Raw genomic sequence first — 14,023 nt, forward strand, 5'->3', positions numbered from 1 at the left:
TGATTTGAATCTCATGTCAAACTGCTGAAATCACGTGACTTTGGCGCTCCGAACCGCTGATTCGACACAAAAGATTCATAATGCTCCGAAGCTTCCTGAAGCAGTGTTTTGAAATCGGCCATCACTATATAAGTTGTTATTTCATTGTTTTTTGGTTCACATAAAATATTCTTGTCGCTTTATAATATTAATATTGAACCACTGTACTCACATGAACTAATTTAAATATGTTTTTAGTGCATTAATGGATCTTGAGAGCGGAAATGTCATTGCTGGCTATGCAGGCCTTACTGAGCCATCAGATTTCAACAAAAATATGTTAATTTTTAAAGGTCTTACAGGTGTGGAACAGCATGAGGGTGAGTAATAAATTATATTATTTTCATGTTTGGGTGAACTAACCCTCTAACTTTTTCACTCTCCAGCCAATTTGGCCTCTAAATCTTTAAGTTACTGGCAATTCAGAACTTCTACTAGCCAAAACAAAAATATAAATAAACCAGATTATTAAAGTTACAGCTTAGAAATAAATATATTTATTATTAAATTTGATTCTGAATCATTGTATTGCTTTTAGCTTTGCAACAGTCAATCCACTGTTTGCAGATACCATTCAACTAAAATAGAATGGAAAAACAAAATTCTCTGTGACTGTAGCAATAAAGACGCTAGGGAAAAGTCTTGAGCATTTGGCATTTATGAGAACGAGTTGGAAAAAGAGGCCTCTTAATTGTCAGACATCTCTTGTTTCACACCGGGTGCATCATTCTGTACTCGCGTTCTCAAGTTCAAGGTGGCCGTCCAAAACATGGAATCTAATCACAATACAGGCAAAAGTTGAACAAAGTGGCATCAATGAGTTATTTGCTTCGCTGAAGCATATATGCCATTTTAGCTCTTTTATCGAGAGCCATGTTTCATGAGGCTCGTACCTGAGCAATGATTGATGTACCAGGTAAGTTACCGAACAATTTCAAAACATCAGAAAAGCCATACAAATTGAGCTGCTTATATGATGCGAAGGTCAGTATGTATTAGTATGTAAATTATGAATGCGTTTTGAGGTCATAATGTGGTATTGTGCAAGGATCTCTCAAAATGTCTTTAATCGCCAATTCTGCTCCTTATCATAATTTTTGCGAAAAAGAATAAAAGTCTTGGAAAAAAAAGTCCTGAAAGGGTGTTTTACTGCCTCTAGTGTTCTTTTCAGCTGGAATCGGCCTTGAATTGTGTACAACGATATTTTTTTTTTTTTTCCAAAATGTATGTAGATTTTTTTCCAATGAGTTGTATTTGGGGTTAGTTTCATAGATTTGGGGTGTTTGGTGGTTCACAGTTTTTCTTTGTGTGTGTGTTTGTTGAAGTGGCCTGCCTCTTGAGTTGTAGAGCCACTAGTCAACCATTGTGACGCCATCCTATTGGATAGTGACATAAACCTGACATGATGAATATAAAAATGTTCACTCGTTGTTAGGCACTGAAATTTCTTTCTTTTTTTTTTTTTTTTTTCTTGAACTTGGTTTGAGAGCTTTCTTTGTTGTCTCTGTGGACTTGTCTCTTTTATGATCCATATCAGTGTATTGATCAGCACTTTATGTCGGTCCATTGACCATTCTTCATTCCACAACCTCAAAAAAGATCTCCAATCTCTATTTGCCACAGTCTCTATTCAAGCGCCAATCACCAAAAGGACTTCTATTTCAGTTAGAGTGCCCTTGTCTTTTCTCAATCTTTGAATTGAAGAGACAGGGCGAGATAAGAGAAAACAAAAGAGATACGCTGTTGTGGTGCCAAACGCAGTGTGCTTCCTTCAGCTCTCAGTATGCAGAAGCTTTCGCCTGGAGACATATCAGGAGAGAGACATTGGCTTGAAGGTGAGTGTGAATGGCAATCATATAAGCTTTCCTTTTACCCCAGGACACCTTCTCACTTCCACCTTCTGCTGAACTGTTGATCAGGCACTATATCTGTCTGTGTCTTTGAAATTTGGTAGGGAATAATCTTAAAGGTGCCATCGAACGTTTTTTTACAAGATGTAATATAAGTCTAAGGTGTCCCCTGAATGTGTCTGTGAAGTTTCAGCTCAAAATACCCCATAGATTTTTTTTAATAAATTTTTTTTAACTGCCTATTTTGGGGCATAATTAGAAATGCGCCAATTCATGCTGCGGCCCCTTTAAATGCTCGCGCTCTCCGCCCCCGGAGCTCGCGCTTGCCTTAAACAGTGCATAAACAAAGTTTACACAGCTAATATAACCCTCAAAATGGATCTTTACAAAGTGTTCGTCATGCATACTGCATGCATGCGTCGGATTATGTGAGTATTGTATTTATTTGGATGTTTACATTTGATTCTGAATGAGTTTGAGGCTATATGCTGCGTGGCTAAAGCTAACATTACACACTGTTGGAGAGATTTATAAAGAATGAAGTTGTGTTTATGAATTATACAGACTGCAAGTGTTTAAAAATGAAAATAGCGACGGCTCTCTTGTCTCCGAGAATACAGTAAGAAACGATGGTAACTTTAACCACATTTAACAGTACATTAGCAACATGCTAACGAAACATTTAGAAAGACAATTTACAAATATCACTAAAAATATCATGTTATCATGGATCATGTCAGTTATTATCGCTCCATCTGCCATTTTTCGCTGTTGTCCTTGCTTGCTTACCTAGTCTGATGATTCAGCTGTGCACAGATCCAGACGTTAATACTGGCTGCCCTTGTGTAATGCCTTGAACATGAGCTGGCATATGCAAATATTGGGGGCGTACATATTAATGATCCCGACTGTTATGTAACAGTCGGTGTTATGTTGAGATTCGCCTGTTCTTCGGAGGTCTTTTAAACAAATGAGATTTATATAAGAAGGAGGAAACAATGGAGTTTGAGACTCACTGTATGTCATTTCCATGTACTGAACTCTTGTTATTCAACTATGCCAAGATAAATTCAATTTTTAATTCTAGGGAACCTTTAATTCCAAAAAAAGAAAAGAAAAGGAAAAAAGCCAGGTATTTGGGGATGGAATACTGATGAAATGTCCATTGAAAAATCATAATATAAGTTCTTTGAAGAATCTGAATTCCAAAATTATATATGTATTTTATGTGTGATTCATGAAACATTTCTGAACATATTAATGGCATAAATTTAACAGACAGTGTCTGTGAAACACAGTCGTTTGATCTTTCCTTTGATTTTGTTTCACAGTTAATCATTTATGAAGGACTGGCATTAAATTTGCTGTATTCTCATTATAGCATACCTTTCTGCATGTCCCAATTTTGCAAAGTTATATGTGTTCCTGGGTCAAAATATTTTGTTGATCCTGGAACAACATTCCTGTCCAAAAATTGAGTCCTATCCCTACCCCTAATCCTAATCCTACCCATAAATTACCCCTAAAATTAGAGGGAAATGAAAGGTGAATAAGAATGGTGCAGCAGCCCCTAACCCTGGATTTAAGCCTAAACTTGACATAAACTGGAAACTTGTCCCTCAATCCTGATTGGTTGATTGAAATGTTGTTCCAGGATCAACAAATATGTTGATCCAGGAACATGTAGCACTTGGTAAAATCAGGTTCTTCCTGCCTTTCTACTGCTTGAAATCTTGAAATTCTTTTACAGTATTTACTCTAAAATGTATATTTCTTTTTCAATAAAGTTTATATATATATATTAAAAATATGAAGTTGTTTTTCAAATATTAATATTTTAAATTCATTTAATTTTGAAGCAAATTTTCATTCAAGTTTTTTAATGATTTTTATTCATATTGCATACAGTGACTTCATTAACATTTTTGAGTAATTTTGAAAAGAACTCATTCACAGAATTAGATCTTACCAATTCTAACATAGTTAGGCCCTGTTTACTCTAGTGTGCTTTTGTTTTAAAACGCATACGTTTTCGCATAAGTTTTGCTACACTACACCAGTGTTTCGAAAATGCTGCAGATTCCATTTTAGTTTGAAAATGCTGGGGTTGCGTTTCAGTATAAACGAATGGAGACCTTTGAAAACGATGGACTGGATGCCCATGTTTGCTCTGCGGATCCTTGACGACTGTATAAACAATAACATGGAGACTGAACTGCAATCTTTGTTGGCTTTGTTGTAATTTTTGCAGCCATTGTGCAGTTAAACTCAGCATTTTTTTAACACTACAACTGCCTACATGTGCAAGAGGCAACTGTCTACACTTGTATGCGCATACCCAGTGTGCATGAACAGTCATGTGACATGCGTTTTTGGCCGCGTAGTGTAGACGGAGATCATTTCTGAAACACTGTGGAAACGCCAGTGTAGACAAGGATTTTTTTTTTTTTTCATTTTAAAAAGCTGTTTTAAAACAAAAACTGGGGCCTTAGATTCATAACATATCTGAATCTCATACTCATGATTTACAAGATAATGACACAGCCTTTTGGAAAAGTGCATTAAAGGTGCCCTAGAATTAAAAATTGAATTTATCTTGGCATAGTTGAATAACAAGAGTTCAGTACATGGAAATGACATACAGTGAGTCTCAAACTCCATTGTTTCCTCCTTCTTATGTAAATCTCATTTGTTTAAAAGACCTCCGAAGAACAGGCGAATCTCAACATAACACCAACTGTTACGTAACAGTCGGGATCATTAATATGTACGCCCCCAATATTTGCATATGCCAGCCCATGTTCAAGGCATTACACAAGGGCAGGATGTCTGGATGTGTACAGCTGAATCATCAGACTAGGTAAGCAAGCAAGAACAATAGCGAAAAATGGCAGATGGAGCAATAATAACTGACATGATCCATGATATCATGATATTTTTAGTGATATTTGTAAATTGTCTTTCTAAATGTTTCGTTAGCATGTTGCTAATGTACTGTTAAATGTGGTTAAAGTTACCATCGTTTCTTACTGTATTCACAGAGACAAGAGCCGTCGTTATTTTCATTTTTAAACACTTGCAGTCTGTATAATTCATAAACACAACTCATAAACACAAAGAGCAGGGTGACTCTCCACCCATTATCTCTGAGCATGATGTAAGAATCTTGCTCCGCCAGCAGAACATCAGGAAGGCGGCGGGGCCTGACGGTGTAATGACTGCCACTTTAAGACACTGTGCTGATCAATTAACATCTGTTCTCACTTTCATCTTTAACTGGTCTCTTCAACTTGGTATTGTGCCTGCTTGTTTTAAATCTGCTGTGATTATTCCAGTTCCAAAGAAAAATAGAATCTCGTGTCTTAATGATTATAGGCCTGTGGCCTTAACCTCTGTCATTATGAAAGTGTTTGAGCGTTTGATATGTAAACATCTGTCCAGGATTTCACTTGACCCCCACCAATTTGCTTATAGAGTAAATAGGAGTGTTGATGATGCAGTTTCATTCTGTTTGCATTCTATTCTTCAACATCTGGAGTTAAAATCTACATATGTTCGTGTCCTCTTTGTGGACTTTAGCTCCGCGTTCAATACCATCTTTCCTGTGAAGTTGATCAACACTTTACAGGAGCTAGGTGTTAGAACATCACTTTGCAAATGGATTTTTAACTTTCTATGCGATAGGAAGCAGGTGGTTAAAATGGGTGATTACGTCTCACAGTCAAAGTTTTTGAACACTGGCGCCCCTCAGGGCTGCGTCCTTTCCCCACTTCTGTATTCTTTATATACACAATTCTGTCAATCACATACTAGTTCAGTTTTGTTGCTTAAGTTTGCTGACGATACCTCTGTAGTTGGTCTTATTACTAACGGAGACGAGTCTGACTACCGCAGAGAAGTGGAGGGGCTGGTGAAATGGTGCGAAAGCTATACCTTGATACTTAACATCTCAAAAACTAAGGAACTGGTTGTGGATTTTAGGAGGACCCCTAGCCCCCTCTCTACGCTCTCCATTAATGGGGTGGAGGTGGAGAGGGTTACTTCTTTCCAGTTTCTGGGGACCACAATCCAGGAATCCTTATCATGGGAGCTCAACACTAATTTTAAGATCAGTAAAGCTCACCAGCGACTCCACTTTCTGCAGCAGCTCAAGAAGTTTAGAGTCAGCCGAGTTGCTATGACCCACTTTTATAGGTCAACTATTGAAAGCGTGCTTACTTTTTCCATGCTTGTCTGGTTCGGTCACACAACCGCTCAGGACAAAACTAGGATGGAAAGAGTAGTACGCAGAGCATCAAAAATTATAGGCTGTAGTCTCCCTTCACTTTCTTCACTTTTCTCCACCAGAATAATCAGAAAGGCTAAAAACATCATAGCGGACCACTCTCACCCTGCTCACCATCTCTTTAATCTCCTACCATCAGGAAGAAGATATAGGAGTATTAAGACTTCCACATCACGTTTCAGAGACAGTACTTACCCTCTGGCTATCAGATATCTGAACTTGCACTGAGTGCTAGTAGCACTTTATTAACTGTATGTATTGAGAGTTGTATTTATGTTTGAGAGTTGTACCAAGACAAATTCCTATCAACTGTGTTGACATGGCAATAAATTTATTGAATTGAATTGAACTTCATTCTTTATAAATCTCTCCAACAGTGTGTAATGTTAGCTTTAGCCGTGGAGCAAAACCTCAAACTCATTCAGAATCAAATGTAAACATCCAAATAAATACAATACTCACATAATCCGACACATGCATGCAGTATGCATGACGAACACTTTGTAAAGATCCATTTTGAGGGTTATATTAGCTGTGTGAACTTTGTTTATGCTGTTAAAGGCAAGTGATATTGATATTGCCAGCAACAACATCATGAATATATTGTGTATTTTCGATCTAGTCCTACTGATAATTAAATATGATTCCTCACATTGCAGAGTTTTTTTTTAAGCCAAAAGGGTTCATTTATACATAAGAAATACCCCAATGTGTGCACGTAAACAACTTTACAGTAACTTACAGATGCTGAGAACACAGATCTGAGTGTGCTTATCCTGTTCCTGCTGCAGTGTGATAACTGACTTTCAGACCAAACCAAATATTGAGAATGAACTATTATTCTACATTACACTGACTCCATTACTATAGTTCAAGGTTTCGGCTTTGAAAATGTACACCTGCAGAAATGACATTAAACAATCTAAACCGTGTGAACATAAACTGACACTTCTTGTGGTGTCTCTGAGCTTTATAAGTGTGCATGCAAGAAGAGCGATAGGCATGTTGACTAGTAGTTGGTTATTTTCTTTTTTCCAGCTTTTTTGCACTTGGGAAAGCTTTGAATTTTGACATTCTAGTTTGTTTTCATAGTACAATACATTTTCTTAAAAGATCAAGAAAGAAACCAAGATATGTCCCTTTTAATATATATCCCTGGACCACAAAACCAGTCATAAGGGTCAATTTATACATTTAGATTTATACATCATCTGAAAGCTGAATAAATTATTGTTCAATTGATGTATGGTTTGTTAGGTTTGTAGACAATATTTGGCCGAGATACAACTATTTGAAAATCTAGAATCTGAGGGTGCAAAATAATCAGAATATTGAGAAAATCACCTTTAAATTTGTCCAAATGAAGTCCTTAGCAATACATATCCACTCACAAAAATACATTTTTGATACATTTACAGGAAATTTAAAAAATATCTTCATGGAACATGATCTTGACTTAATATCCTAATGATTTTTTGCATAAAAGAAAAATCGATAATTTTGACCAATACAATGTATTGTTGGATATTGCTACAAATATACCTGTGCGACTTATGACTGGTTTGGTGGTCCATGGTCACATATTATTATATCAATGGCAAAATGTAGTAATGACTATATTCAAATATTAATTTGTTCATTTATTAAATATTTTATTGATCTCTGAGTTGAAGTGATCTTCACATTGAAGAGTATCTAACAAAGCTCCACTTTGTGTCTCTGTGGGACGGCATGGACAATGTAATTAAATTCATTAGTGGAGTGAAGCTGGAGGCTGCTCCAATCAGACTTTGTGATGTGGCTACAGAAACAATTCAACCTCTTGAAGGATGGGAAATGGATTTGTTATGGCAGAAGTCCCTGCAGGGGCAGAAGGACACTTGCTTGAAGAGAGAGTGGATATTTTGAGGACCAAATAAAACTGACAGGATGGAGAACCACACATCTCTACACAACACAGTTTGACAATTGACACAAGAGCAGTAAAAACAGTAGAGAACTGCATGAGAAGCTACAATGATTTTACATGAATTGTGGCAATTACAACTTAGTCAACATACAATTTTCAGGAGCACTTTTATGGCACTTATATGGGTTTGCTGAACCCAGAGGAAGTCTGCGAAGACCTCATGTGGTGTCCTTGTTCTGCTGGAAATGTGTTGCCTGGGGTTTTCTTTCTTGCTGCAGATGCATTGCTTGCCCAGAGTGTCAAAGCTTGTTGGTTGCATGACCAAGATTTTGGTGTCCTGACATTGTTTGGTGCTTTTGGGCGTGCTTTTTGCTGTGGGATTTGAATGACAAGCAGTGTCTTAATGAATTAACATAATGAATAAAAACACAGCCGTATAACTGTTTGTGATATGATTGCTTCTCCACTGTTCTCTTTGTTTTTGTATGCATGAAATAAGGTCATTCACAATGTCGTAATGGCTAGAAGCTACTCTTTTATTTATATACTGTCCTCCTTGATGAACCTTTATCAAATTTTATATAATATTTTATATATCTAATAATAATAACACATATTACTAATATATATCTAATATTACTTTAGAAAAACAAGTGATTTATAGACTTTTTAATGTCACATTTTTTAATATTTGCAATATACGATATTATTATTATGTAATATATATAGTATAACTATTGCAAGTAACATCTCCGATATACTATATGCCAACTTCTTCTTCAACTCTTTTCTCTGATATACTCTGATGTAATAAATACGGAAGAGGATTAGGGCCATCTCGAGATTAAAGTTGTTAAATTTCGAGAAAAAACTCGTTAAATTTCGAGAAAAAAAGTCGAAATAAAATGTTGAGAATAAACTCATTAAATTACGAGAAAAAACTCGTTAAATTTCAAGAAAAAAGTTGAGATAAAATGTTGAGAATAAACTCGTTAAATTACGAGAAAAAACTCGTTAAATTTCGAGAAAAAAGTCGAGATAAAATGTTGAGAATAAAGTCATTAAATTACGAGAAAAAAGTCATTAAATTACAAGAACAAATTCGTTAAATTATGAGAAAAATGTTGTTAAATTACGAGAAAAAAGTCGTTAAATTATGAGAACAAATTCGTAATTTAACAAATTTGTTCTCGAAATTTAACGACTTTTTTCTCGTAATTTAATGACTTTATTCTCAACATTTTATCTCAACTTTTTTCTTGAAATGTAACGAGTTTTTTCTCGTAATTTAATGAGTTTATTCTCAACATTTTATCTCAACTTTTTTCTCGAAATGTAATGACTTTATTCTCAACATTTTATCTCAACTTTTTTCTCGAAATTTAATGAGTTTTTTTCTCGTAATTTAACGAGTTTATTCTCAACATTTTATCTCGACTTTTTTCTCGAAATTTGATTTTTTTTCTCGAAATTTAACAACTTTAATCTCGAGATGGTTTTATTTTTTTATTATTGCTTGGCCTCTTCCGTAAATAAATGCCCACTAATATAATTTAATATTTTACTTTTGCCTTAATTTTCTGTTTTCAGGTGGTGAAAATGATGATCATCGTAGTAGTGACCTTTGCCATCTGCTGGCTGCCATACCATGTATATTTCCTGGTTACGGGATTGAACAAGCAGCTGGTTAGATGGAAGTTCATTCAGCAGATCTATCTTTCAGTCATGTGGCTTGCCATGAGCTCCACCATGTACAACCCCATTATTTACTGCTGCCTGAACAGCAGGTAAGACTCAACTTGAAGAGTGCCACAACAACAAAAGATTTATGACATAAATGCATTTTGTCATAGCAACATGAGTGTTGTTCCCTCTTATAGTTGCATGAATAGGCCTTATCATGCAGTAATGGGCACACTTGTGATGTTCATTTTTCTGTGAAATGGTACTCATAAATCAATGATTGAAATGAAAGTGTCATTAATAATTTGTCCAAGTAAAGGACAGGAAAACAGGCTTTAGTTACACTGAACTAGAATAATCGTAACATTTTGGACTAAATGGACTAAAAGACCCTAGATTTGTTCCACATGGTATAATGTATAATAGGATTTCTCTACAATGAACATATTTCTCATTATTCTTCCAAGATATGACATGAATAGGTGTATGTATAAAGACATTTTAAAGGGATAGTTCTCCACAAATGGCAAATCTGTCATTATTTCCTCTTCATGTTGATTAAAACATGTATGCTGTTATATAAAGAATTGACATGAGGAAAAGGAAATAATAAAATAATTTTTTGAATGTATTTAAGCATCGGTCTTTATTCTTCCTGTGCATATAGCTGACACAAAATAAGACATGCACTGAATGTCATGACAACGGCAGAGGGATCATTAAACACCTTTAGAGTGCATTTCTTTTTGTCCCAGGTTTTAATTAAAGGAATGTTCCAGGTTCAATAAAAGTTAAGCTCTATCGACATCATCCTTGGCGTGTCGTCGATCACCACAGAAGAACATTTCCACTCATCCTTTATTGAGCACAAACTGGCAAAGTCATGTTTACAGCAATGCACTTACAACGGAATTCAGTCAGGCCAGTCCATTTAAGAAAATCTGCACTGTTAAAAAACGGAACATTATACAGTGTGTAAAAACATGTTTATATCCAGTTTTTCAACTCCTAACATGACAATTTAAACCCAGAAAAGGACAGTAAAGAAAAACAAACAAACACTTAAACAGGTGTTACATTGGTAGCAAGTATATACACCTATAATTACTTATTTGTAATGAATATTTAGGAACTATTTAAGATGAAAGACTTCATCTGCTCACTTGAACATGTACAGTGAACATTCCCGTCATTTCATGGCCATACAAAATCGTCATTGGAATCGTCATTGGAATGAAATGTCTTTCTCTGGTTTATTTAAAAGCTTACTCTACCATACTGTGAGAGCATGTCTGTTATATAGCTCCCCATAAAATGTAGCTAATGACCTTTATACAGCTCTGCAGCCTTTTTTTTATTTTTTTGAGCACTCTACCAGTTGTAGCCTGGCAACCGTTGCTATCCACCATTAACTTGATCAGTCTGGGACAGCCATAGCATTCATTTTATGTAAATGCACCACAGATGGAAAACATGGCTAAATTGCAAGACTGGATGATAAATAATCTACATGTAATTTCTTCAGGTCCCATTTGGCTTTTGAGTTTGCAATGACACCAGTACCATAGCAAAACAATTTGCAGCCATTCATAAGCAGAAAACTAGAAATGACAGGATCATTATAAAAAAAAACAGCTAAATATGGCAGGGAAATGTATGTTTAATGTACCTGGCAGTATTTGATTATTAAAAATACATAGCATAGGCTTGTTATGCTGGCAGTAGCCTCTGACATCTAACCTGTGATATTGGCTTTCTCTTTATTCTGTGCACTCACTCGAACTTGATAAATTGATTGCTTTTAATGGCCTTTGGTCATTTGCAAAGGTATTTTTGGAAACACTTTCTATGAAGACCATGCTTATAATGATGTATAGCCACATTTATACTTATTTATAAGTATTACTATTCTATAAATATATTTATAAAGAAGAAGTTATAGATACATTTATGTTATTTTTTATAATTACTTATAAGCCATGCATTTGCTTTTTCAATGTGCATGCTCATAAGCCATTATACACTGATTTATAAATGATCACAAAATAGTTCCAGAGACACTTGTTTGCTGTATCAACTAGTTATTATGTCTTTAATGGCTAAAGTTTGCATTAGAGGTAATGAATGGAAATTTTGATTCTTATACTCTAAGTATAATCTCCTTATACTTGCAGTGTTTTGCTAGTATGTAACATTAAAAAAAAAGATACTTTTTTTGTACTGTTTGTATTAACAATTTCTGTTTTTTTATTTCATTACAGGAATTGTTGTTTATTAGTCACATTTACAAGTAAGCTTAAAATGTAAAATGAGCGCATATTCGTAATTTCTTAACATTTGATTTAGGAAAATTGCATCCTGCGTTTTCACTTAAAGCCAACAATGCATTTATAGAGATTAGTAACTATTATTACTCACAATAAGTATTTATAAAAACACAACACGGCTATTAATAACAATATATTCACTAATTTGACAAATAAATCTGAATAAAAAGTCAGTTTAACTATATTATAGCAATGCAAGCTGCAACTTTATAAATAAATTCATGGAACCATACGTCAGGCTAATTAATACTTATAAATCAGTGTATAATGAATTATGAACATGCATTGAAAAGGAAAATGCATGACTTATAAGTAATTATAAAAATAATATAAATGTAACTATAACTGTTGTTATAATGTGGTATAGGTCTTAAAAGGGATAGTTCACCCAAAAATGAAAATTTGATGTTTATCTGCTTACCCCCAGAGCGTCCAAGATGTAGGTGTCTTTGTTTCTTCAGTAGAACACAAATGATGATTTTTAACTGCAACCGCTGCCGTCTGTCAGTGGTATAATGCAAGTCAGCGGGAACTTGGACTATAAGAGTAAATAAAACACGACAGACAAATCCAAATTAAACCCTACGGCTCGTGACGACACATTGATGTCCTAAGACACGAAACGATCGGTTTGTGCGAGAAACCGAACAGTATTTATATAATTTTTTACCTCTAATACACCACTATGTCCAACGGCATTCATCACTCGATTCGTGAGGTCTGATCGCGCTCTGACAGCGGCAGTGATGTCTCGCTCTCATTGAAGTATATGCGCGAGACATCACTGCTGCTGTCAGAGTGCGATCAGACCCGCTGACTTGCATTATACCACTGACAGACGGCAGCGGTTGCAGTTAAAAATCATCATTTGTGTTCTACTGAAGAAACAAAGACACCTACATCTTGGATGCTCTGGGGGTAAGCAGATAAACATCAAATTTTCGTTTTTGGGTGAACTATCCCTTTAAGTCTTTATAAATATGTTTATAAAATAATAATACTTGCTTATAAATAAGTATAAATGGAGCTATTATTCATTATAAGCATGGTCTTCATAGAAAGTGTAACTGTATTTTTTCCTACATTCTCATTCTTATGGAAGCCTGTTTCCACCTCAGAGTAAAAAACAAAAAGGTAATTGTGAAATAACGTTTAAAGTCATTCTGTGAGATAAAAAAATTGTAGTTGCAACACATGGAATTAAGTGAGAGATTAAAAAAAATAATGCATAATGTGCAATTTATATTGCGTTTTTGCTCATAGATTTGTTCAGTTTTTAACTCATGTTTTGTGTTTATTCTCGGCTCAGGTTTCGGGCCGGCTTTAAACGGGTTTTCCGCTGGTGCCCGTTTGTGAGGGTGTCCGACTACGACGAGCTTGAGCTGCGGGCCATGCGGCATAAAGTAGCGCGTCAGAGCAGCATGTACACGCTCTCACGAATGGAGACCACCGTTGTCGCTGTGTGTGATCCCTCAGAGCCAACCGCCAACCCAGGACGGAAGAGCCTTCACAACCACCAGCACAATGGCTGCTCCAACCCGGCCAAGAGCAAAGAAGTAACGTATATGCAAAGCGACCCGAAGGAGGAATTCTGTTGAGATGGACTCTTGATGTAAGATTCACACTGAAGTATCAAGCACAGCCATTTTAACAAACCTCATTCTGTAAATTTGCAAGGGATGTTGAGAAGTAAAAAGCAGACTGTTTCAGTTTCATTTTCGTCATATCATTAATTAAATATGCTAGTATAACAGCATCCTCATACAGTAAATTTAAGAAATGTGTTTTATTGAACATGTATGGTGTGCTTTGCCTTGAAAACTTGAGTCAGCCCACAACACTCCTCATCACAAAGACCAATATTGTCCAACATCTGAGGAGCACTTTGTCCGTCCCAGAAATTGTAGATAGAGGTTGCCCTTTGATGCCA

The 14,023-nt window shown here is 35.6% G+C and overlaps 1 protein-coding gene across 1 annotated transcript in view; it reads left to right on the forward strand.

Moving 5' to 3' along the window:
- The window catches only part of tacr3a (tachykinin receptor 3a), a 40,793-nt gene extending 26,987 nt beyond the window's left edge, over nt 1-13,806 (forward strand). The window contains exons 4-5 of the mRNA XM_048196935.1: nt 9,674-9,870; nt 13,403-13,806. Coding sequence (XP_048052892.1) covers nt 9,674-9,870; nt 13,403-13,691 — 486 coding nt within the window. The 3' untranslated portion in view covers nt 13,692-13,806. The remainder of the gene's footprint in view (nt 1-9,673; nt 9,871-13,402) is intronic.
- Nucleotides 13,807-14,023: the final 217 nt, after the last annotated feature.

This window comes from Megalobrama amblycephala, linkage group LG7 (genome assembly GCF_018812025.1).
Source record: "Megalobrama amblycephala isolate DHTTF-2021 linkage group LG7, ASM1881202v1, whole genome shotgun sequence".
NCBI classification, from domain to species: Eukaryota; Metazoa; Chordata; class Actinopteri; order Cypriniformes; family Xenocyprididae; genus Megalobrama; species Megalobrama amblycephala.